We start from the raw sequence: 27,065 nt of genomic DNA, 5'->3' as shown, positions 1-27,065 counted from the left end.
ACCTTTATATATTTCAAGCATTAATGATATTTACAAAGTCTATGGCAGATGCCCAATGTGGTAACTATTGAAGAATGTCTCTTGCAGAGCCTAGTTTTCTTTTAGGTGAAATGGGGACAGGAACCTAAACTGCTTTGTGTCCAGTAATGTCCTATGCCCAGGAGGGGTCATTATTAAGATGCAGGACACAGTTCAAATGAATGCAGCTTGTGAGGGAATGCACAGGACTTGAGTTAGGGAGGATGCCTGGCTGCTGAGCTCAGATCTTCCACTCTTTGTTTACATATAGATTTTCTGGACTTCTGAGAACCAGCCCAGGAGAGCACAAAGTGTACTCACCAGGGGCACAAGCAGATAGGTAGCAGCTCCCTCAGACAGTGGGTCTGTGATCTAAACAAGCCAGTTAGGTCTTCCTCTTCAGAAAAGTCTATGTGGTTCCTTCCAGTTGGAAAGTTCTAAAATTCTGAAATTACATTTGTAAGTGAGGGAGCAAATAAAATGGACAGGAAGTAACTCACTGGCTTGGAGAAGACCAACTAGGACAGATATGGAGGAGGAAGAACTGGCTCAAAGGGAGGGAAGAGGGCGGTGAGCTCTGAAAACCAGAGAACCATCTGGAGTCTTCAAACTCCAAGGTGGGGAAGAGAGTATGTAGTATGGGGTTGTGTTCTTTACTGCACCTCTGTAGAAACAGGCTTTGCAGACCTGTAGTTTGAATAGGGTTCCTCTTCTGAACAGTCAGGAGAACTTGGAAAATGTTAGTTTCCAAGTTTGTTTTCTCATCTGTAAAATAGGAATAACATACCAAATAAGGCTGTTGGATGGATTGAGCTAGCACGCATAAACCATCCGCCACCTGGCTCGTAGCAGGTGTTCAATAACATTATGCTATTTCCCCTCCAGGGATGGACACCATGCTGAAGGAGCATAGACAAAATGATTCCATTTTTATCTTTTCTCAATTTGAAAACATTAATGTAGTTCATGATCTATTGCTCTGTCCAGGTATCACAAGCCAGCAAAATTTTCCCAAGTCTCTTAACGCAGACCGAATCAATTCTCCTTCACTTGGTTACTTCTTCAGACTTTCCCTTTTCACAGAGCAATTTTAGGAGACTGGCTCTGTCTATTATGAAAAGGGTGACAGAACTCTTCCATTCTCCCCATAATGATCTAAGTCATTTCTCTAGGAAGCACTATAAAGACACCAAGACAAGGATGTGAATCCAAACCCACTTCAGGCAAAGACTAGAAGGAAACTCCTGTCACACCGGTAGCATTTGGTCCTCCTGAGGTTTAGACATTTGCCTTGGGTATTAATTTACACAGATCAAAATATTAATGAAGTAATTGGAATTAGGTGACCAGTTAACTCCGGTTTCCATATGCAATACTCTAGGTTATCCACTTAAGGAATGCAAATTGGTCCTACCCCCATTCAGTATATTGAAGAAATCTCTTATTTGGAATTTGAAATTGTGACAAGAAACCACCTTCTAGGGAGACTCTTGATAAGTGAAAGATGTTTATTTTCGTGAATACAAGCTAAAACATCATTCTTAGTATGACTTAATACTCTCAAAGATGGCATTTAGTAATGGGTGAAAATATGTAAGCTTGGAGTGCATAATTAGGAAAATGCTAAGTAGCACAGCCAGAGGAGGGGTGGAGAGAGAGGGAGAGAGCGCATCCTGGAAAGGGAGAGGGTGGGGACCCGGAGAGTAAGGTACTTCAGTCCTTCCAAGGGAAAAAAGAGAGGTGAGCCTCAGCAGCTGACAGGCCTGCTCAAGAGGCCTGGGAGGAGATTCTCTATTGGGGTGTATGTGACAGACTTATTATGAGCCATGAGAACTCTCACTGGCTCTGCAACTCTTGGCCGCCCCACTCCCCATCTTTACCTTACTCTTGAGATTTTGGTGGGGGGGAGAATGGAATAATTAGACAGTTGACACAAAAGTTGATCATTTTTATTTTTAAGGATTTTATTTATTTATTTATTTGAGAGAGAGAGTGGGGTGGGGGGAGGAGTGGAGGGAGAGGGACAAGCAGACTCCGTGCTGAGCTCAGAGCCCAACACCGGGCTTGATCTTATGACCCTGAGATCATGACCTGAGCCGAAATCAGGAGTTGGGCACTCAGCCGACTGAGCCACCCAGGTGCCCCGAAAGTTCATGATTTTTAGTAATAGAAGACCAATTCCCTTATCTCTCTCAAGGGCACATTGAATAAATATTCAAAGCAGGTTTTTTAAAAGAGTGCCAAATTCTTAACTGCTTAGGGCACTCACATGTCTGGTCTGGTCCTGGTGCCAGGCACTGCTTGAGGCTTTCTGAGTGCCTCTCATTTGACAGGAGTCACTGAGATTAAGTAGGGGCCACTGAATTGTTAAGATCTTACCTTGGGGGTTGCACTGGATAAAGGCAAGGCAAGAAGAAACTATGGAGCCAGAGCTTGTCACCTTCTATTTGATTTATTCTCATCTCAGCGGCAGAGGGAGGCAGAGAGTAAAGAATGGTGTGTGACAGGCCCTCCCCGTACAAACACCAGGCATGTGTAAAAGGGCATACGCAATTTAAGGTATTTTATTTATTTTTTAAAAAAATTTTTAAAAAGGCTTTATTTATTTACCTCACAGACAGAGATCACAGGTAGGCAGAGAGGCAGCCAGAGAGAGGGAGGAAGGGAAGCAGGCTCCGTGCTGAGCAGAGAGCCTGATGGGGGGCTCGATCCAGGGCTTGATGCCAGGACCCTGGGATCATGACCTGAGCTGAAGGCAGAGGCTTTAACCCATTGAGCCACCCAAGTGCCCCCTTAAGGTATTTATGATAAGAAATAATTTGAAAAACTGTGTAGCATGCAGGCAGCTCTACAGAACCACTGGTATTTGGGAGGCAGGATTTATAAGTCTAGATTTATAAAGATTTATAAGGAGAAAGATTTATAAAGATTTATAAGGAGACAACAGGGTGAAGAGAGACTTGTAATTTAAAAAAGACTGTGCATTTTATAAAATGACTTTTTTTCTGATCCTCCTTTGCCATACAAGATCTCTTCGGTAAATATGGGGCTTGAGTTCAAAGGTGTGACTCTGGGCCTCTGGACCAATCACTTTTCTGTAGAGCTCAGTGAGGAGGGGGACAGGGGCTGCAGCTACGAGTGGGGTTTTAGAGAATCCCCAGACGGGCAACATGGGCTCAACAGTGCAGGGGCATCTCTCCCGGCCGACAGGCCCTCACTGTAGTCACAGTCGGGAACGGCCGTTATTTCAGGGTGGAAGGGAATACTGACGAATGAAGTCACACTTTTGCATAAACTCGGGGCCCCATCACTGCCCTGGAGGCTGTTGGCACAGGACCCCAGCATCCCGAGGTCCCTGGCAGTCCCTTAAATGGCTGCTGACGTCTTGAGTCAGACCCTGGCTTCTTTTCCTCAGTGTCTCCCATTGCTCAGCCCTTCGAGGTGGATGCATGCCTTTCTTGAAGTACCGCACGTTCAGGGTGAAACACGGCCAGCCAGTGTAAGTCAGCAGAGTCACTTTCCTTCATAAAATCTGGTTCCATGTATGTCGAGTTCTGTCCTCCAGCAGAGAAAAGTCTTTGATCAGCTTTATAACGTGCTCCTGAAAGTGTGTGTGCATGGGGGATGGAGGGGGTTTGGGGGAGGGGAGTAGGAACTTGAGAGGGAGACAGAGAGGAAGGTCGAACTATCATGGACTTATTTTTACCCAGTAATTCCATTTTCCCTCTTTTACTCAACCTTCTCCAAATTTCATCTTGCCATTCTTTACTTTTTATTAATCTGATCTATAGCCAGTGTTAGAGCTGCGCTAACAGTAAATGGAGAAATGAGAGCCAAGAGGAGAGGGAGAGAGCTGGGTCGCCTTGTGAACACCAGTCCCCAAGGACGAGCACCACCAGAAAGGCGGACCTACTTAGAGTCCTGGGGACAGATGTCGCCCCTTGCCCCAGCATATTCTAGGATCAAACCAGCTCTTTTCAGGGGCTTGTTATTTTGTGATCATCATCGCATATTTTGAGAACTCCTACTCTTGTCATGAGATTCATGCGTAAATCTAAAATTGACTATCCAGTGAATGATACAGCAGTACACCTGCATGGGGACAAATCAGTAGAGTCAACTTCTTCCAACATTTAATCTGTTTTTATTTGCCATTTGTTATAAAAATTGAATCTGTATTTTACACAAAAGGTACTTTAAAACAGTGAAGTTTACCAAAAACCACTGAATCTCAAGCAAAGGGATTCACCACCAAAATGCAGATTTACATGGTAAACCTGAGGCCTCAAAACATTCAGCTTACAAAAAAAAAAATCTTATATTTTCTAGTAATTCATTACCAGAAGCAAAACCCGACTATGAACATGTTTCAAAACAGGTGACAAAATAACAAAGGCAGCTTTCACTGTGAAGCTAACCAAAGAAAATGCCCCCACCCAAGACTGGCCCATTATTCCACTCAGAGTGAAACATCTGAGGAGCTTTAAGAGTATTTACACATAAATATTTAGGTTTACACACAAGACACATATGCACAGACATGTCGATTCTAATTCTATGCCCCTTTGTATTTCTTAAATTGCACCATCTCTGTTAGAGATAATATAGAACATGCAGGAGGCATTCATAATTGTTTTTCTCAGCAGTGGTGTATTATACAAGTCAAATGCAAAATTTAAACATGAATTAGGTTCAACCGGGAGCCATCCCAGCTCAGTACTTTAGCTCATATATTCTGTATTAATGCTTTAGTGTTGATGAAATTGTTCATATTAAAAAAAAAAAAGTTGAAGAGAATGGAGTCTATTACCAAAGGTACCGAGCAGATAGTTCCCAGCGGATTTAAAAGTGATGGGCCAGAAACAGGAAGAAACCAATTAAATAGGACTGCAGGTTTTCACTGCTTTCACATTCAGCTGAAGATAAGAAATAATTATATCCAGGACATTTTCCGACAGCCATTAGTTTATACCATTTCATGTATATAATGTCTTCATAATTCAAAGGAGGATACAAGGGAGCTCCTCCCCCTCCCACTGCCTCCCTCTTGTTTCCAGAAAGAAGTGAACACAGATTTTGGTGCAATATCCAGTTCCTGGAAACAAAGTGGACTTACGATTATATTCTCTTGCTTCTGGGAGGGATGAGAGATCATGGGGTGAATCAGCTCTAAATACTGCAGTGATGGGTAAAGTGGAACAACTCAATCAGGCCTAATTAGAGGCCCTGGCTTCCCCCCAAATAAATACATGCTCAAGGATCACTGCGAGTTCTTTAGCACAAATATATTGTTATACACAAGTGCTAACCAAGTATAAGGAGGTGAGTGAGTGGAGAGGGAAAACAACATACCTACGTGCAGTTAGGACGATGCTAAGAGAATGTAAAAATGGAAGGAGCGTTTTATGGAAAATATCGGGAAAGAAAGCTGTCACCCACAGGTTAACTATTTGATTATTTTAATGGTTTGTTAACCCACCATTATGTGATTTTTTTTTTTCTTTAAGATTTTATTTATTTATCAGAGAGAGGGGAGGAGAGAGTAAGCACAGGCAGACAGAATGGCAGGCAGAGGCAGAGGGAGAAGCAGGCTCCCCGCCGAGCAAGGAGCCCGATGTGGGACTCGATCCCAGGACGCTGGGATCATGACCTGAGCTGAAGGCAGCTGCTTAACCAACTGAGCCACCCAGGTGTCCCCCATTATGTGATATTTTAATTAAACATACAAAATCTGAATCATGAAATGCATGAAGAACAGAAACAAATATTGTCACTCTCAAACAATTAATGTTATGCAAAGAACTCACTGCCGCTTACCACAGCACAGTAGTAACTTTACCAATGAACGAGTTAGGCCACAGCACTGGGAGCCCATAGATCTCTGCTTACCCTGTTTAACACAAACATTTGTTAAGTGACAGTGAAATATGGTGATATCCAGGGAGAAAAATGAAGACTGAGGATGAAGAATGAAAACACGGTCTCTATGTGCCACAAAGACATATCCTAGGGTAGGTTAGGGAAGAACACTATACCATACCAGGAGTGCTCAAAACTGCCCAGGGTGTCTGTGTCTGTGTGTAGCCAAGCTCATCTGTGAGTGTGTGTGTGTGTGTAAGTGAAACGAAGCTATGCCATTGCTACCATGAGCCACCAATTTTGTTCTGAGTAATAGCCACGTGTATTTTTTAGAAAAAAAAAATACATGCTATACATTCTTGGAGATCCTAGGCCAACTAAAGTGTCCTCATTGAATACACCGCATTTTCCTCATTGAGAATCCTCTTAAATGAATATGAACACTCGCAAAATGAAGATCTGCTTCAACAATGCAGTGAAGGTGGCCTCCAATGCCACATTTCCAATATGTCAAGCGGCGGTCTCAGTGTTCACTGCTTCAGGGCCATGTTATTTCGAAAGCTACCTAAACACTGGTGTGTAAGACGGAAACAAGACAGAAATCTAAAAACTGTGGCATCAAAGAACAAGGTTTGTACCAGTAACCATACCCTAGTGTTTGGAAAGCAGCTTACAATATTCAGTATTGATCCTGATGGTAAGTAATGAGCTTCTAGAAACTGAGAGTAGCGGTAAGGAAGATTTAGTCAATGACTTGTGCAGGGAACACAACTGGTGTGACTAGCCGTGGAGATATTTTAGTTTGTGAGAATGATAGCAAAGCTGAAATTTGTTTTTGAAAACTCTTCTTTCTGGAAGGGGTGGGATTTTTCATGGAAACTATGGCTAATTATACGGCCACAAATATTTCAAGACCTCTCCATGCAGCATATTCCATATTCTAAATATTTAAGATAAATCCTACCCAACATTGAAATCAGTACACATGACAATTTTATTGCGAAACATTCAAATGGCAGTTAACTTACATTAAAAAAAAAAAAAAAAAGAAAAAAAAAAAAACAAAAAAAAACAAAAAAAAAATAAGAACGAAAAGCGCAAAAACCCTAGATAGAGTCAGAATCTGTTTTCTAAAGTCCTAGAAGAAAGTTTCATCAGTTATGCCTGGGTCCCTGAGAACTTGAATGTTCTGACTAAAGGCAAGTTTGGGTAGGAATTAACATTTTTACACTGTTCCTTCTCATTCAGAATAAAAATAAATGTTTTAGGCAGCTTTTGGTGCTTAGAGTTTTATAGCTCATTTTATTCAAATTACATTTGACATAAGCAATTCCTTTCTGAGCTTGAGTTCAGGGGTGTGTGGCAGGTGAAGGGAGTGACATTTTGCTGTGATTTAAAGACTCGCTTTTATCTTTCTGGAAGGGGCAAAGCAAGAAACGACATCCCACACATCACAATTCTGTGTTTACAGTACTTTACCCATAGTGTTTTCCACTTTTGTCTAGGTGCAGTTAACGGGTTACTTCAGAGTTAACATCCAAAATGAGTCGGGCATCATAATGCCCAGACCCATTAGAGAAAAACATGGTAAAAATGTACATTTCCCAAAAATGAGTCAGTTGACTTTATTCATTTTACAATATGCATGATAATAAAAGACTACACACAAAGCTGTTTATTTAAAAAAAAAAAAAAAAAAAAGGAAGAGCAAAATGCATTCCAGGAAAGTTAGACAAAAGCACGGGATGAATTTCAGTTAAATGGATCTACTGCTTTGTGAGCTTTGAGAATTCTTAAATACTGAATAGAGGCGGAGTGTTTTACATGATAAACACATCTAGAGATCATGCAGATGAAGTATTTTGCTTGAAGTCTTAATTTGTCTGGGTGTTATGAAATCAGTTTTAAAGATTCGATTCTGTACCTCTCCCCTCCGTCACAGTTTTTGAACTAATTAAGAATTGTACCCGTACAACAGCACAGAGACTAGGGAAGAGAGAGGTAGATGATGCGGTCATCCTCTTATGAGGAAAGCCCCCAAATATTTTAGGGCATGAACACAAGGCCTGTGTTATCCAAAAGTAATTAGTTGCAGAGTACAAAAACATTCTGGAGCAGGGTGCACACAAACAGGAGACTTGTAAGCAGCCCAAACCAAGTATATTAATAGTAAATTCTTAAATTGCATGTGTTCTCTGTACCTTACAAAAATGATTCTCACAGACTTTGAATCCAAGATTATACCATAGAAAACAGTCACAGGTTTTACATTTACTATAAAAATGACTAGCAAATAAGAAAGGCTTTGATGATACAAAAGAAGACATTTTAGTTAATAGAGTAATTTTCAGGATGCCCCGAGGCTGACGGGTCCTTAGTACCCTGTCCTTTTTTATGCTCATGCCAAAGACAGGCGCTTTCTCAGGGCTCACCCTTGTTTGGGGGCTTTCTTTTTTAGGATTCACCATTGTTAAGATAAAACAAGATGAAGGAAGACTCCAGCAAGCTTGGACAGGAAGTAAAATCAAGCCAACAAGGAATTCGGCCAAGCACAATGTACACCCTGCCTAAAAATATTTCAGAACATAAAGACAGTGTAGAATATACACCAAGGACATCTATATTGATGAATTTATGGTCTAGGTGATAAATATCAAAGCAGGAAGTCCGTTAAAACAAGTGTGCAAATAAGTAAGTAATGAGGACTAGGGGAAGGAGATGAAAGAGTATCTAATCTTCAAGGTAAAAACTGTAACGTAGAGATTCAACAATTTCATGTCCCCCATGTCACCCTCGAAGTGTACTTCTCACGTCTTATTAAGTTAAAGATCAGTTATTCACAAGACTTAAGTTCAGTGTTAACACTTTTTACCTGTTTAATTTAGAGTTAGACACTGAGTTGCTTTAAAGATATTTGGTTATAGTTAGTCATAATTATTACCCATTTTTCATCTTTATAACTTAGAAAATCTTAGTTCTCATTTAAAGCCCTGGGGCAAACTTTTAAACATTATTTTCTCCTTAGGTCAGCATTTATCTAAGCATGTCTGCAAACGTTCTGTTACAGGGAGAGGAAGCGTGTTGAGCAAATTCTCCTCTACAATCAGACAGCTCCGTTTTAGGGACTGACATCCTTCCAGTTCAGGAGGAAGTGTTTCCAGGTAATTACCAATGAGCTCCAGATGAGTCAGGTTCGACAGCTCACCCACGTGAGGGGACAAACTCATCAGGCTATTTTTCCCCAAAAGTAAACACTGCAGCTTTTTGCACTGAAACAGCCCATCTGGTAGCGTCTCAATCTGGAAAGGGAAAAAAAGAAGCCAGTAAAACTTGTTTTCTGTTGTCTATGATAATACATTTGCTTATTTATGCCCCTACCTTTTCCCAAAAACATTCCTGGACATTTGCAGGACTCCACAGAACAGTGATGATAAATATGAAGGAGATGGAAAAGATAAAGAAAAAAGAAGAACGGCCTGACTTGAAGTTGGCACTGAGGTTACCATGAACTTCTAAACCCCTGCTGTACATGTGCGTGGGCAAAAGATTTGATTCTAAGCATTCTAACAAGCAATTCCCAAACAAAACCTAATCAGTCACCTACTCACGGTCCCCAAGATAAAAAACAACAGCAGCAGCATTTTAGGAAAATCATAATTATTCTTGAGGCCGAGGATCAGAAATAACTTGTTCTCAAGAGTCCTCATGAAGAATTACTGTGTAATATAATGAGCAGTAGCCTCAAAAACACTGTGAGTACAGACACAAGGCTATTTCTAGAGATTGAAAACTTCCTTCTGTTAAAAGAAAAAAGTCGACAGAAGCACAGACAAGAAGACGTGATCATCTACACATGCACATTTCATTTCCCTCCACATATACACTTCTGAGTCTTTACCCTTCTTCCTGCCCTTTGGCAGTTTCAATGAAATCATGTAACACAGAGAAATAATTTAAAATATGATAAATAGCCTGAAATTAGGTCAACACCTAGGACTGCTCAAATGAGCTGCTCCCCCATGTGGTGGCTGGTTGCATGGGAATTTCTAAGGGAGCCACAGTCCATATGTGAAAGTTGATTGTAAAAGACATCCACAGAAGAGCTGAGAGCAAGCATTTCCCCCCTCTCATCATGCCACTGAAAGGTGAGTTTGCACCAGGCAGTGCTGGACAGCACACGCCCTGATCTGTAACACTCCACATATTTACGTATCTCTGGATGGGGCATCTTTGCAGCTATGAAATAGTGCAGGCTCCTTCCTTGGTTCAGGACATTGGCTTTGGTAGACACAGGGATGAAAAGGGCACTCAAGAGCTCAGCCCCGCTGCTCTGACGGGCTAACACAGCCCAACTGAGCCAGCTTTCTGCTGGAATTTCCAGGGCCATCCAGAACAATCTTCTCAAAAGGATAAACATTCTCTATGCAAACTAAAAAATGGTCAGACTGCCTTCAAAAATGCTCATTATATTGGAAATTCCCCTCTCTTCCATCACTCACACATATACTGAGTCCTGGATATCCCTGGAAATGAATCGCATGATCCCCATTGCTGAGTATGGCATTCAATAAAGTTCGTCATTGCACACCAGAATACTAGGAATAAGCAAAGGAAAAATATCCATCCTTCCCTTTCATTCTCTTCTCAAGTATGCAGATGTAAAACTGTACATATGTAGATTTCGATGTAGAAATGTGGCAGAGAGATAGGAGACAGGAGAAATGGAACCCCTTTCTACTGCAACATCTTCTAGTCGGACACCTGCTGCTCAGAAGTAGGGTCAGGGACGTACAAGTAGAGTAAACAATCTGTCTTGTGCAGCCCAAGCTCAACCCTGAGAGTGCCTATCAGCGTCTAAGTGATGACTTAGGCAAGCCAGCTGAAAAAAGAGGGTAGGCTTGGCTCATCTGTATTCAGTAAATGCAGGCAGAGAGCCTCCGTGCCAGTCTCCCAGTTAGGTGCAGAGGATAAAGCGCTGAGCAAGACAGGTGGGTCTTTGAGAACCATGGTCTAATGCAGGATTTCTCAACTGTGGCACTGTTGACATTTTGGGTGAGGTAATTCCTTTTGTGGGGGTGCCCTGTGGATTATATACTATTTAGCAGCATCCCTGCCTCTGTGTCCTAGATGCCTCCTCAGTGGTGATCATCAAAAATGTCGCCAGACATATGTCACCTAGGGGGCTACAAAAGTGCCCCCATTTGAGAAGCTCTGGTTTCCTGGGTGAGAAATACTAAACAGTTACATGAATTAATCTGTCATGGATGCTGGGAAGGAGGGGCTGTATTAGAGACTGTCTCAGGGACCCCTCCATCTCCCTAGTTCAGTGAGCTTCCAGATGCCCAGCAAGGACTTGGCTTAACGGGACTCATCTCCACTGGGAGAATACCCAGAAGCCATCGCCGTCACGCTCCTGTCTGGCTATCAGCACTACCAATTCTCATCAATCTTCTTTCAAATTTCTGAATTTGTGATTGTAGCAACTTCTCAGGCCCCTAAGGCAGACGAGGGATTTCACAAGGCAGTGGGAGTGAGCCAGAGGGTCCCCTCAGCTGTGCTGCTGTCATGAAAGGGAGGCAAGGGCTGCGGTTAGAGGTTCTCCTTCCTGAGTGCCAAGTGTCCATCTCAGGGACTTTCTCTCAGGTCAGCACCCAGCTGAGGCGCGAGACCTTTTGTCACCTACCTGAATCCAATTATGTTAAAGGAGGCGGGGGAGTTGTGTTAGAGACGCAAAACTTTCCTTCATTTCAGCTATTTTATTCTGAAAAATCTAACACCTTCAAAAATAGTTTACCCTGGGGATGACTGGGTGGCTTAGTGGGTTAAGCCTCTCCCTCCAGCTCAGGACATTGGGCTCCCTGCTCAGCGGGGAATCTGTTTCTCCTTCTCCCTGCTGCTCCCCCTGTTTGTACTCCCTCTCTGGCAAATGAATTAAAAAAAAAAAGAAAAAAGAAAAAAGTTTGTCCTGAAACTTGCAAGAATATAAAAATCGTTTTGCCTGGGCCAATACATTTAAAAAAAAACTTTTTAGATAGCATTTATTTATTCTCAATTCATTTAACATGCTCTTTCCTAGACCATATAATATACAACCTGAAAAGGAAAAAATCACCCCCATGCTACTGATTTCTTTTAAAAAATCAAAAGAAATGTTTGCAGACTATCAGGGAGATGAGAGACTTCATATGCAGGATGGTTTTTACAGAATGAACTATAAACTATACATGCAACAAGCTATTAAATAAACTGAGAAAAGGAGAGAAACTAATGCTATAATCCTAGAATTCTCTGGCAATAACATTTCTCAAACAAAATGTAGTAGAGCCCCTAGAACATCCAAGGAAGGATGGTCCCCTTCCTGTATCTATTGCTGGCATTTGATAATTAAATACTCCCCTGTTTCCAGAGGCTTCGACTTACTTCAGACTCTGTCTCAGTATCAGATTTCCCCTTTTTTCCTGGCTGTCGAACACATCAGCTCAGAACATGCTAACCAAATCCATAAAATCCAATCGTTTCAGGAAATAAAAATGAATATTTCCATTCCTAAGTAATGATGTCAAACCCAAGCTCCACCACATAAATGATGCTCAGAAGTAATTTCTACTTCCAGCTATAAGCTTTGGAGTTAATGGGCTACAAGCCTTGGAGTTAATAAAAGAAATGGATTAAATGCACAAATGCAGGGGCACCTGGGTGGCTCAGTGGGTTAAACCTCTGCCTTCGGCTCAGGTCATGATCCCAGGGTCCTGGGATAGGGCCCCACATCAGGCTCTCCGCTCAGTGGGGAGCCTGCTTCCTGCCCCCTACCCCCGGTCTGCCTCTCTGCCTACTTGCGCTGTCAATAAATAATAAAATTTTTAAAAATGCACCAATGTAGAAGTTGGAAGACCTAGGTGTAAACTAGAGTGGTTTTTAAAATTTGAGCGCAACTATTAAGTCCTCCCCCTTTCCTATGCTTCTCCATCACATTCAATACCATCATAATCCAATTATGCTTTGGCACTGGCATAGAGACGCTGCCTCCCCCTCTCCCACCTCCCACGTCCACCCACACACACACCACTGCATCCCGTGTAATAGCATTGGTTGGATGCATCTGAGATGCAGTAGAGGGAGGGCTGGAGTGGGAGCTGGAGCTCTTGGGTTCCATCCCAGATCCATCACTGGAAAGCTTCAGACTTCAGGCAAATGGCTCTGAGCATCGACTTCAGTCTCAGTAAAATGCGGGCAGTAACGAGAGCAAAGGTTGGAGACGTTTTTCTCTAAATGTGTAGGATAGGAAATATTTTAGGCCTTGTGTGTGAAGAAGTAAAACTGAAAATATTATGTAGGAACTTATATAACAAGAGAGAAAAAAATCCATACACGTTTAAATGAGGAAATTCAAAATAGAATAACAGTCGAGGATAATTTTTTTTTTGTAATAGAGGCCCACGAATGAGAACAATGGAACAATGGAATTTCTTCATGGCTACTGAGATTTGAATTTCATATAATTTTCATGTGAGACAAAATGTTATTTAAAAAAATTTTTTCCCTGACCATTAAAAAATTTTAAAACCATTCTTAGGTTGGGGCTATCTACAAATTTAAAAAGCATTCTTAGCTCAGGCTGTGGGTACGTTTTGGTCCCAGGTTGGCAGTTGGCTGACTTGATGGTCTATGGTGTTCCTTTCAAATATAAATCCTCATTTTTTCATTTTATATTCCTACTTCTGAATCATAACTGATTTAAACTTTGTCAAGGGGTTTTATTTCTTGATTATACTCTCCCAACACTTCTAAATGGATTACAATCAGAGCCTCCTTTGAAGGTGTTGGTTCATGCTAAATGTCACTTTCAAGCTCAAGTCTGACCCCACCTACTATCCAGTGAACTTAAACCCGAACTTGACTCCAGACTTCAAGGCCTTCTCCATTCTGACCCACCTTCTAAATGCTCTCATCTCTCATTACATCTGGACATGCCTCTGTCCATGACCTCTATCCTTTTACATTTCCCCAACCCCCAGTGTTCCTAGGAACACTCCTCACTAGAGTTACTATTAAAAAAAAGCATCTTGGGCACCTGGCTGGCTCAATCAGTAGAACATGTAACTCCTGATCTTGGGGTTTAAGTTTGAGCCCCACATTAGGTATAAAGATTACTTAAAAATAAAATAAAAAAAAAAAGAACATTTTGCTCAAATATATTCGGCAAACATTTGAGTATTATACCTCCCTCCTGGAGAAGCACAAAGCATATTCAACTACAAAAAGTTCTGAGGTATCCTACAGCAAAAAATATGATAAAAAGAAATGTTTACTGTTTTGTGTGATAACACCTATTACTATCTTGTAGAAGAAACTCTAGAGTGCCCTCTCTGTGAATGTCTGTCATTTGGGGGATGCCCAACAACTTCGATGTCTGGAGAATTCCCTACTTCATCTTGGTGGGGAGCAGAGTGCACTTCCCACTGGAAGAACCGACAACACCAGATTCCAGTTTTTCTAGATTCTCTACAGCTTGAGTGTGGGGTGGTAGTTCATAAGCTCTGCTCATCAGGTGCTCAGACTTGGACTTTACATCGGGGCTAGTGTCACAAAGCAGCAGAAACCACAAAGAACTTTTGTGGGAGGGTGAGGGCTGTAATAGCAGCAGCATCCAGTATTCGGGGCAGCACTGTGCCAGGGCTGGGATGGTCAGTGGCAGGGTACCCTCACCATTTTGTTTTTGTGGTAGGCTTTTGACCTTTTGGTTATCTGACTAACTTAATGCTAGACTGTTTTTCCAAGCTTGATTCTGCAGCCTTTACAGTGATAATATGAGAGACACAACATCCTTTCAATAAATGTCTTTTCTACTTAACCACAGAGAGCATTTGTTGCCTCCATCCATGAACCTGGTATATTGCCCAACTCTAGAAGAGCATTTTAAAACCTCTGCTTTCAGGAACCTTTACCAACTTTTATTCCAAATGGACAAATCAACTCACATTCCTGAGTATATACTTATGCATCCAATTTGATATTTTATTTTCTAAGTTTATTTTATTCATTTATTTTTTTTTAAAGGTTTTATTTATTTGACAGAGAGAAACAGAGCCAGAGAGGGAACACAAGCAGAGGGAACAGGAGAAGGAGAAGCAGGCCTCCCACCGAGCAGGGATCCTGATGCGGGTCTTGATCCCGGGATCCTGGGATCAATGACCTGAGCCAAAGGCAGATGTTTAATAGCTGAGCCACCCAGGCACCCCTTATTTTCTAATTTTAAAAAATATTTTGGTCTACCTCATAGAATCTTAGGAATCTCAAAGTTAGAAGGAACCCTGAAAATGAAACGTGAATCCCTGATTCATTCTTACCAAGTGGTTGACAATCTATATCTGGACAGTTTAATTAATAAGAAATCATTTACCCCTTCCCAAAGGTTCAGTTTTTGGACAGCTTTTTGGGAATATGAGAAATCTTACCCCTACTTGTCCTGGTTCTAACACTCATGGTTACTTGCAAGAAGATTTCTATTTAAGTCTTCCAAATATTTAGAGACCATTACCATGGACTATTCTTTTTCCCTTCCCTCCCTTATGTCCTACATTTAGGTTAACTGTTCTGTTGGAGAACTTTTCATCTCTCTGGCTGGTAACTTCTGCATGAGTTCTACTTTCTCCATATCCTGATTAAATAAGTCTCTTCATAGTTGTGATGATAGTGTTCCTCACCCATTCAAATGTATCATGGTCATTGTTATGGCTCTGGGATGCTCAGCAACTGCTGGTTATTAGACTTCTGAGACAACTAAGCCTAGGATATTCTATTTTGGCCATAACTGCCTTCAGCATTGGACTTTTCTTTCCTCCTTTATTTTTTTGAAAAGATTATTTATTTATTTGAGAGAGAGAGAGAGCGAGTGCACATGAGTGGGGGGAAGGACGGAGGGAGAGAGAGGTAGACTCCCTGCAGAGCAAGGAGCCCAATGAGGGACTTGATTCCAATACATGACCTGAGCCAAAGGCAGACATCTAACAACTGAGCCACCCAGGCGCCCAGCACAGGACTTTCCACATGTGCCAAGTATCTTCCCTTACTCCGGATAAAATGTGTCTGATACACCTAGTTTCTCTTTTAGACGTGGTCACATCAACAGACTTGGTGTCAAAAGTACCAATGGATTTAAGGTCTTATTATATTAACCAGAAAAACACACTGACCTGCTTACAAATTTAAATAACTCATGGGCCGCTGACAATTTAATCAGCTGCAGTTTTCAAAAATTCATGTGGTGATATAACCACACAACAACTTGGTGGAACTGATGCCTTTCAAAATAATTAGTTGTATCTTTTATTATTGATTTAACAATGGGACAAGTATAACCAAAATATTAACACTGATGAACTACATGATTAAACAATGCTAATAATAAATCTCTAGACGTATAGTTTTCAAAGTATGGTCACCACACCAGCAGAATCAGCTTGACTTGGAATTTTGTGAGAACTGTCAACTCTTGGCTCCTACACCAGACCTACTCAATCAGAAACTCTGGTAGTGTCCAGCAATTGGTATTTTAACAAATCCTTCAGGTAATTCTGATGAACACTGCTCATCTAGATCAACCCTCAAGGAGTCTCACAGTCTTACAATCTTATCAGTCTTACAGCCTGATAATCCTTTAGGATTTGAAGATTTCTCATTTATCTTAGAATGGATTCTAGCCTTTTAACATATGAGTCAAGTCTTAGGGCTCTGAAAATCAGCAGGAATTTTGTTATCATCCCTCAACTTTCTGGTGTTTTCCCAACAACCTATGGTTTTTGAAAATAATGTCTGGGGATTAATATGTTTATTAGCCAACACCATGCTCATAGTCACATTTAGCATGAAATATGAATTATAAAAAGTCTAGGAGATATTACATTTTGGTGGATGGGGTAGAAGAAAACAGCTCTCATTTTCTACAACAGGAAGATCAAGTTTCATTTTATGGCAGACCTGATTTCGGAAAGATTTTTTTCCTTCTTCTCATATGGACATTACCATCACTCTCTTGCCCTTTTGGCTAGCATGGTTTTTTTTCCTTTTCCCTTCTGCTTCACATTTTAACCTAGGAAACTACTCATTTATTTTTTTTTCTTGTTTCAGTGAAGTCAAGTTTTCCTTAACTTGGCTTTACTGTTGCAAATTATGGTTCATTTTTAAAGTATGGAGGCTGGAAAAAGCTTCTAAGAAGCCCTAGTGTTGCATTATAGAACCAGGCCTTTCATTTTGAATTATCTTTCTACATATGCATGTAGATTTCAAGCCTTTTTTTACTGCATCACAAAAAAGATTTATGAATAATTCATGATCCCAGTATTTTTAACAAAAAGTTCTTTTCCTATGACAGATCTGGAAAGCTAAAAACTTTTATGAAGCTTTCTAACTACTTAAGATCTTTCCAAAATGAAAAGTAAGCTCTGTTATAGCTAATTAGTTTAAAATACTTCAGCTGTGATGTTTCTGTAAAAAATGGGGAAAGGGAACATTTGTTGAGCAATTACTATGTGCCAGGAACGATGCCCAGTGCTTATATGTATTTTTTCTCACAAAATCTCCATGACAACTTGTAAGTTAGGTCAAAAACTGATGCTCAGTGCTTTGGTAATTTACTCATGGGCATGCGACTGGTAAGTGGTAGTCGGAGCAGGCTCAGAGGATGCTTTGTAGGAATGAAGGTCCATTTTCTTTACCCACATTATACACAGCAACAGCAGAGGCTCAAAAGACTAGCTAAATAAAAGGAAGAGTGCATTTACTTACATTGTTGTTGGTCACGGCAAAGTACTGCAAATTACTCAGATACTGGATTTCTTCTGGAATGAAGGTCAGGTGGTTATAGCTTAGATCTAAATAATGTAGTTTGGTGCATAGGAAAAGCTGCAGGGGCAGATTCTCGATATTATTGTGGTTCAAAGAGAGCTGCTCTAGATTAGATAGCGCCCCGATCTGGGCAGGGATATAAGCAATGTTATTGTGCCACAACTTTAGGCAGGAAAGATTCTGGAGATGCTGAAAGCTAATGATCTCTTCCACCGTTTTAAGGTTATTTTCTTTTAGATCTAATTCATGCAGGTTGTTCAGGCTGAAAATGGAGTGTGGGATGCGTTCCAGGTCACAGCTGATAAGCTCCAGGCTTTTCAGATTGACCATCTTTTTCAAGTTGTTCAACACCACCAGTTTGCTTCCCTCATTATCGAGGGACAACTTCTGCAGTGAAGGCAGGAGGTCTGTAATGACTTGTGGGATCCGGGACAGGCTGCTCTTCAAGTAGAGGGTCCTCAGGTTTTTTAAGTCTTGAAAGCCTTCTAGCTGCATGGTACTCAACTGCTCAGGGAGAACACAGCCCGACAGATAAAGTTCCTTGAGATTCTTCAGGTGAAATACCCAGCGTGGGATCTTCCCCATTTCGGTAAATTTCAGGCGGAGGATTTTTAAGTTCTCCTCCAAGAAGCCCAACGCTGGGTGGTCCACCAGGAGGGACGAATGGTACACATGAAGCTCCTTGAGGTTGACCAGCTGGGAGATGGCGGAGGGCAGCTTGACTTCAGGGATGAGCTCCAGGCTGAGCACTTCGATTTCTGTCAACTCAAACACATTGTCTGGAAGACCATTTAGCATAAAAAGATGCAGTTCTACCTTGTCCTGGGAGTTTTTCACAAGCTTACTCTTTAGTTTCTCAACCGTCCATTCGTTATTGAGGTTGATCTGTTTCAGTTTGTTTTCACTGACCTCCGACAGGAATATGGAGAAGCGTTTGGAATAGAGGGGATCATATTGATCGGCCAGATGGAGGATGAAGGCGAAGTCATTCTTGACATCAGGGATATCGCTGTAGTTGCTCTTTTCTCTCAACGCCTCGAAGGAATATTGCTTCAGAGAACTCCTCAGCATCCACCATAAGCTGTAGGAGGAGGTGAGACCATAAAGTATAACTAAAATCACATAAAATGAAGCCAAGACCTTAAATATTTCTGCCAAGGAGTAGACACACTGGTAGCGCTTGTAGCCTGTGAAAGCTTGTACATCGACCGAACAGTCAATTTCAAGTGTGATGTAGGTTAGAAAATACGGAACGTAGGTTATGATGAGGACAAACAGAATGACCTTCACGATGATCTGCTTCAGATACACTCTGTAAATGATGTCCTTCTGCTCCACGTGCATGCGGAACCTTTTCACTTTTTCAAAGATGGCTTTGGCCTGTTCGCCTTCCTTCTTATCCAGGACGCTGGAAGTGGGGCTTTCGATGCCAGCTGACTCCAAGCCAGGCTGTGGGTAGGGCAATGACTGCTTGCTGGAATCAACGTCGGCCGAACACCCTGAGGACGAAAGCAGGACCTTGGACTTGGAGAGGGTCAGGGGCCTCACGGACTGCTCGGCCACCGTTTCGGACAGGGCACGGGTGGTCCACGGAGAATCGAAGCACTTGTGGAGGATGGCCACGAAATGCTCGAGTCTGGAACTGGTACTGGGGTAGTGAAGCCAGAAGTTGCTGCAGGCTGCAAAGATGAGTGTGTGCAGGAGCACCAGGTAGGGGAAGAACTTGGCGAACCAGTGGAGCTGCTTCTCGTAACAGACAGCATCGATGTAGGAGTACTGCTGTCGGTGGAGGTCATTCTGGATTCTGAGGGGGAGTGGAAGCGGGGTCCTGGGATCAGAGGAGGACGTGTTGGCGCTGGCTTTCAGGAGGTCCCAAGGCACGGCACAGTGATTGTCAAATTCCACCTTACATGGAAGACAGCACAGAACCCTGCTCTGTGTGAGCTGGAGAGCTCCAGCCAGCACGGCCACCAGCAGCATGATCAGGGTGATGTAATACCAGAAGACGTCCCACCATGGTTTTAGGATGTGATAGGATGACTGGGCGTCTGCTAAACATTTCAGCTCCGTTAGTGTAATCATGACTTTCCCTTGTAGGAGTCCAGGAACTGGAAGAGGAAAAGAAAAGAAAAGCCACTGAAGCAAGGATCCAAAGCTCTAATGGCTTGTCCTAGCCAGGTAGGATTTAGCTCAGGGACAAAACCTGGGAGGCAGGGCTGATCAGAGGATGCAAACGTCTTTTGGTTTCACTTGAAAACTTGGGCCATCCCAGCTGTGCACTCATCTTCAGATGAGAGACCATTTGGTGGTCACCAGACTGGATCTATAAAGGTATTTGGGGCAGACTATGAAGCAACTACCTAGTCTCCTCCTGGAGCTTGACTCTCTGCTGAGTCATTAAAAACCAGAAGCCGGGGCACCTGGGTGGCTCAGTGGATTAAGCCTCTGCCTTCGGCTCAGGTCATGATCTCAGGGTCCTGGGATCAAGCCCCACATCGGGCTCTCTGCTCGGCAGGGAGCCTGCTTCCCTCCCCCACCCCCACCTGCCTCTCTGCCTACTTGTGATGTCTGTCAAACAAACAAACAAATAAATAAATCTAAAATAAAATAAAACCCAGAAGCCATGTTTTCTTCAACCAACATTAGGAAAACTTATTCTTACGTTACTTATTTCTTACAGCCACATTTCACACCTTCCAAAGGGTCTGAACAAGCTCTTTTTCACATCCTACCCCATGTCTGGAGCATCAGTTATGGCTTAAGAGCTGTGTTTAAACCATTCTTTGAAAATTCTTCTGAGCAAGCATTGCTTTATGTAAGTATCTGTTAGGATTAGAGGGATATATCAGTGCTACATTGGAAACAAACTGTGAGTTAATGCATGCTACTATGGGGACTCTCTCTCATAAGCACTGTTTTGATGTCAAAGTACTAATTCGATAAACGATTAAGGATATGTTCTATTATTACATTATTTTTGCCTTCAGAAACACAAGAGGCAGATTTTGCATTTTTTCATATTAAAAAGTATTCAGATAGTGCTCCTTACAGCAATGATTTATGTAATGTTCAACCTTAGCTATATCAACTGTTTAAAAAATAGCTAATTAGTAAAATCCAGACCATATAAGATGGAACAGAGGAAGAAAATAAAAGGAAATATTTGGATCTAATAGCATATCTGGTAAGAAAAAAAATTCACAGATTCACAGTAGTCTTTTAATGGATAAAGAGAGTGAACCAGATCGTCTCTAAGGGCTCTGCCAGCTCACAGTTTACGGCTGTATTTGTCCTCTTAAAGGTCCTGAGAGTTAAATTCATTTAAGACATACAACTGCAATTGCAGAAGAATGTAAACACGAACTGCCCAACCATGATATGGGTTGACAGAGAGCGAATATTTATTCAACGAAGAACACAAGTCAACATTGATCAAAATAATGTACTGTAAATATTTATACTTACTGGATGAAAAAGGTGAATCCAATAAGTTGACTGTGCTTCAATCAGGAGGCCGACACCTTTTGAAATTTCTTAGACACACCATCTCTGTGTTTGTCTTCATTCTATAAGAAAGCGTAGATATAATAGCTGCGGTATTTCAAACAAAAATGGAGACACTGTCTTCAGAGACCCACTCCATCATAAGACATGTTACGGCAAATGGATTTTCACAGATCAGTTTACTTTTGACACTGGAAGACATTTCGGCAAAGCTATATATACAGGACCCCACCCATATATGAGATCATACTCAGCCCCCAAACTCCCTTAAATTACAGAGAAGTTTCTACAGAGACTTAGATGTTAATATACTTTAAAATGCCATATTTACAACACTTAGATGAACATTTAGCTTTTCCAAGCAGCCTACATATGTTAATTTCTCTCATTCAGTCCTCATACACAGTTGGTCTTATTTGCATTTATCAGATGGCCTGTCAAATCACGTAATTTCGGCATCCTAATTTTAAACCACACACCTCTCCAAATAAGAAGGCTCAGTGCTCTTCAAATTTAGCCTACTGATTTCATTAGAAATTGTCACAAGTTAATAACTTTTGAAGACACAGCTCAGAAATATGGCTGAAATTCTCTGGAATTATGATATTATTAAATGAAGCTGTACTTTGTATTAGGTTTTTTTTTAATCTTGTAGGTTAATAAATACCATCCGAAGCATCTATATCAAATAATCATTTGTAGTAATTTAAACTGCATATATATATCAATCAGTTTGAAATATGGGGCCATTCTAAAACATATAAAATTTTTAAGTTGCTATGGAATTATATTCTGATAATGCCTATGAACCTCTGAAAAGTTACTAGGAATGTTTATATATTTGCCCTGGTGATACAATCCTTTTTTGGTTTTATTAAGTACTTGAAATACAGCTCAGTGTATTAACCACAAATTGTATTTAAGATATTTTTAGTAATTCTCTTGTGACCTTGTCATTTTCAAAGATCAAAAAGCTGGGCATGTCTGAAATTTACTTTGGATTTACCAATCTATGTGCAATAAAGCTTGCTTGATAACTACTATCCAGTATCAAATTATTTTGTAGGCAGGAAGGCACAGTTAGTGTGTATGATAATCCAGCTGTGTACTAATTCATACTTACATAGTACCACTAGAGTATGAGTTTCTCATTCACAATTCATTTTTAGAAGGCTTCCAACATATGATACACAACTGCATTTATGTGCAGCAGATATGATAAAGATATTTGAGGTGTGAAACATTTTACATATTCTTCCATTGCTTTGCATCTATAATGTACCAGGAAAGAATTTATTATATAACTCCAGAATGCTACCCAGCCATCCTGATACTTCTTGTACAATACATTTTCTTTTAAAAATTACAAGCACATTTCTACTTTAAACACAGTATTTCTATGAAAGAAGAGAGTCACAAACCTTCAACTATAGTAATCTTTTAAAATATACATTTTTAAATATTAGTATGAGAAACTATTATAACTAATCTGTTAAGAGAACCACAGCTAACTATAGGTTTATCATATTAATACTAACTGAAAGTGATTTGTAAATAACTTTTCCTGTTTACCTTTTTTAAGATTTATAAGCTTTCCCCCTAATCACCTAATTCAGATTTCCATCAAGGAATTCCTTATAATAAGAGAGCAAATAAAAAGGTACAGTTTATAAGCTGATACCTGTTATCCTACTTTCAAAGCACTTTCATTTGTATTAATTGGTTTCAGAAAATAAACCGCTAAAGAAGTATTATTCTTCTTTACATTTTTAAAGCATGGAAAATAAAGGAGGCCCAAAGGAGCCATCCTGCCCAAGGTGACAAAACTGTCAAGAAATAATTCCAGTTAGAACCTGGGTCCCCAGACTCAAATCTCAAACCTTGTCCACAGCAGACCACGCTGTCTCATTAAATCCAATTAACTATGCCACTCTGTTCTTTCAAAGGCTAAAGAAAAAGCTATTTCTCTCTTTTCCCCAACTGCAGCAGACTAAATATTTTGTCCCCCTAAAATACGTGTGTTGAAATCTTGATCTTGAACTTCCCAGCCTCCAGGCACTGTGAGAAATAAATGTCTGCTAGTTAAGTCACCCAGTCTGTGCTAGCTTGTTAAAGGAGCCTGGACAAAAACATTAACTCACCCCAACAACTGCATTGTAACTGGGTTCCATTTTAATCTTTTGGAAAAAAAAAAAAAAAGGACGGAAATACACAGTTTTCTACCATGTCCACTCTAATATACTATAGAATCAACTTTCCCCAGCTAAACTTTTTCTACCAAACGTTTTCCACTGAACTAAGACTTCACTTATAAATAAATAAATACATAGCATCCAGGTTTCATGATGTATGAAAAACTCAAGCATTCTTATATATTACATGATGTTAATTTTTCTAATTAAAGTGTTTATCTCAAAGGCTAGAGCATAGCCTTTGTCACTACAAAATTTAACTGTTTGTGTATCTAGGAAATTTTTTCCAGACTGTATTTTTGCAAACAATAAAGATTCAATCTAAATCAGATCTCTATTTCTAATATAGAAATGCACTAAATCAGTTCAAAGAAACCATGTTAAGAGTAAAGGATTTTGTGGCCTAATCCCACTCCTTTAGCTTTTAAACCTCATTCAAAAATCATAAAAGCTTTTCAAAGCACATGAATTCTTTGACAATCTCACCCCAAAGCCTCTAGGATTGAAACAAGAACACTCAAGTTAGGCATCTTTGCTTCCCACTAGTCCCTATTTTACTTTGAAAGCATTTCCAAAATAGTGAAAAAATAAACAAATGATGATCAGATGGTATTTAGAGTCATTCTATGCAGAGAACTGGACACTACTTCAAAGATCTCTGTCTCTGACCCCAGGCAGGGATATAACCAAACAATTTAAAACGGGGATTCTCTACGCTCTCACAGCAAATTGACTTAGAGATTGCCTTATATCCCCTCAAAATGTTTAGTACCACTTCTCATCAAAAGATGTTTCTTGGGTCTAACATACAACCAACTGAAGTTTCAATTCACCTCTCGAGTTCTCTCTCTGGGAAATCATGCATCAGTATCCTTGATTAACCTGCTCCTTTTCTTCAGATTAAATTAAATAACCCCTTGAGGCATTTTTCAGAGATGTGGTAATAATCATTCAGCATTTCTCAAGAACTTAAGTGATCACTAGCAAGACACTTGGTAACAGGTTTATGTCCTTTACCAATTGTTTCAGATCCTGTCAATAGAGCAACTTTCAAATAATAAACACTCTTCCCACATTTAGTTGTAGTTTTGAGACTTCCTGGAAGGGACCTAAGATTTATATAGTGAAGTGTTTCTCTAACATTAATATTCATAAAAATCATTGGAGAGCTTACTGAAACACAAAGTTCTAGGGATGCCTGGGTGGCTCAGTTGGTTAAGCATCTGCCTTCGGCTTGGGTCATGATCGAAAGGTCCTGGGATGAGTTCGGCATCGGGTTCCCTGCTCAGCCGGGAGCCTGCTTCTCCCTCTCTCTCTGCCTGCAGCTCCCCCTGCTTGTGCTCTCTGTCCCTCTGACAAATAAAGAAAATCTAAAAAAACCACACCTCAGAGTTTCTGATTCATTAGGTTTGAAGAAGGCCCCCAAAATGAGCACTTCTAAAAAACCCCTAGTTAATGTTGATGCTGTTGGTGCAGAGACCATTTTTTGAGAATCTAAGACAGTGGTTCTCAATTTTGGCTTCCCATTAGAGCAACCTAGAGTGCTTTAAAAAAACAAAAAACAAAAAACAAAAAACAAACAACAAACAAACAAACAAAAAAACCCAAACCCTCAAATCCAGGCCCTACTCCTATGATGGATCAAGCAATTCAACTGGTCTAGCTGAGACCAGTACTTTTTGGTTTGTTTTCTCCACATCTCCACAGGAAGAGAAAGCTCACAGGACAGACTGGCATTTAAATATCTGGGGAAAATGCCAGCCTTTTAAATCTTCTTGGAAGTTTCAGTAGATGTCTAGAGTGCTATCCCTCTACACAGATTACCAGTAACAGTGACCAGCCCACTCCATGAGCCCTTCAGAGACCCGAGAACCAGGTGTGTGAGGCAGGAGAACAGGGAGTCTCTGAGCTGTAGAGATTTGTAGGGTGAACTTGAAGAGGAATCAGACAATGAAGCCGAGCTGAAAGGCTATTTCAATCGTGTGGGTGAAATAATGAGGGAGAATTTTGCAACACGTTTGAAAAGAAAGCAATGACCGAAAGAGTCACTGTAAATGACAATCCAACATGACTTAGCAACAACAGATAAAGGGGTCCATGGAGAAGCAGGAGTCAAAAGGATTCAGATTTTGAGTCTATGGCATTACATAGTATCTTCCACAATTTCTAGCACATGGTGTACAACAAATATTTGTATAGTAATTAATGGAGCATATCAGAGAGCAGAAAGTAATATAGTCAGGTGTTAGGCAGGGTGTAGCTAAGGTCCTAGGACCTTCCCTGGGAGAGGCCAGTGCTTAGCCACATGTAGATGGGAAGGATTTGGGCTAACTATTCTGCATATTCTAAATATTAATGGCTGAAAAAATTAATAAGGTTCTATTTCTCATGATTCTGGGGTGATTCTTTAACTTGATGGGATCGGCCAGCACAAGAGTGGCCGGAAGGTCCAGAATGCCTGTTCATCAGGCTGGTGGTTGGAGCTGGCTGCTGGCTGGCCTTCCAGTGTGACTTCTCATGGCTCTTTGAGGGTCCTGACATAGCGTGGCGGGGTTCGAAGATGGTGCTTTCCAAGCGTGAAGGGGAAAACTGTAGTTCTTTACTGGCCCAGCTCTCAAAGCTACATGGTATCACGTCTACCACTTTTTATCAGTCAAAGGAGTCACAGAGCCAGCCCTGATTCCAGACAACAGAGGAGGGGAAATGTGACTTCTCAGTAGGAGGAGTGGTAACAGATAAACAGCTTGGGTTAACTCACCCTGCTTTCCCTGTGATTTCTAGTCATTTCCTCCTACATGCAAAGCAACACTCACCTTCTTCCAAGCTCCTAAAAATTTCATCTGACTATGGCATCAAGTTCAGGCTTGAAGTCCAGGATCTTGTCAGCTAAATTAGGTCTAGGGGGCTGTGGGACAGCATTCTTAAGGAATGTAGAAGTCCCGTTATCTAGCAGAGAAGATTCAGAAAGCATGGCCTTTCATCTTTTGAAGTCATAGTACAGGGTCTTACTGTGAGGCCCTGGGTTTTGTTTGTACCTTGAGATTATGTTCTCCTGCAGCCGTGCTCTGGATCTGATCTCTACTTTGAGTACTTTTTGCTGGGTGGAAAAGCTGGGAATGAAGAACAGTTTTATCTACAACCCTAGACAATTCTGGAAGGGAACAATATCCAAAGTCTGCTTAAAATCAGACAATTTCTTCTTTCTTTGGTTGTGATGAAAAAAAGTCAATTGTCACTTCGAATATTTTTTTTTTTTTTATGTTTGAATACATTTTTTAATTCAACACAGGGCTTGAATTCATGACCCTGAGATCAATTCCTGAGCTGAGATAAAGAGTGGGACACTTAACCCACTGAACCACCCAGGTTGGATATTCTGATTTTCTGCTGAAAAATCTCCTAAGTTAGATACACAAATCCATTAGGTTCATTTTCCATCTTCCACGTTACTGGAGGTGTCAGTCTTGTCAATTTTTCTGTCAGTATGCAACAAGGGTACCGTTTTATACCCCCCAATAGTGATTTTCTCACTGCCCTTCCAGCCACCATTAATAGTTGTCTCGCTTCCCTCCAAACCTTCACTGTGCCCTAGTCTCAAAGCCAATTCCAGATGTTTCATTAGGGCAGGACCTCACTTCTGGGTACCAA

The 27,065-nt window shown here is 40.9% G+C and overlaps 1 protein-coding gene across 1 annotated transcript in view; it reads right to left on the bottom strand.

Moving 5' to 3' along the window:
- Nucleotides 1–6,853: 6,853 nt before the first annotated feature.
- Nucleotides 6,854–27,065, bottom strand: part of LRRC8B (leucine rich repeat containing 8 VRAC subunit B) — a 64,347-nt gene continuing 44,135 nt past the window's right edge. The window contains exons 3-5 of the mRNA XM_059375325.1: nucleotides 21,187–21,287; nucleotides 17,662–19,829; nucleotides 6,854–9,176 (exon numbers count right to left, since the gene is read on the bottom strand). Coding sequence (XP_059231308.1) covers nucleotides 8,904–9,176; nucleotides 17,662–19,803 — 2,415 coding nt within the window. The 5' untranslated portion in view covers nucleotides 19,804–19,829; nucleotides 21,187–21,287 and the 3' untranslated portion in view covers nucleotides 6,854–8,903. The remainder of the gene's footprint in view (nucleotides 9,177–17,661; nucleotides 19,830–21,186; nucleotides 21,288–27,065) is intronic.

The sequence above is a fragment of the Mustela nigripes genome, chromosome 14 (genome assembly GCF_022355385.1).
Source record: "Mustela nigripes isolate SB6536 chromosome 14, MUSNIG.SB6536, whole genome shotgun sequence".
Taxonomy (NCBI): domain Eukaryota; kingdom Metazoa; phylum Chordata; class Mammalia; order Carnivora; family Mustelidae; genus Mustela; species Mustela nigripes.
The sequence above is the reverse complement of the archived record's forward strand: the minus strand, read 5'-3'. Positions and strand labels throughout refer to the sequence as shown.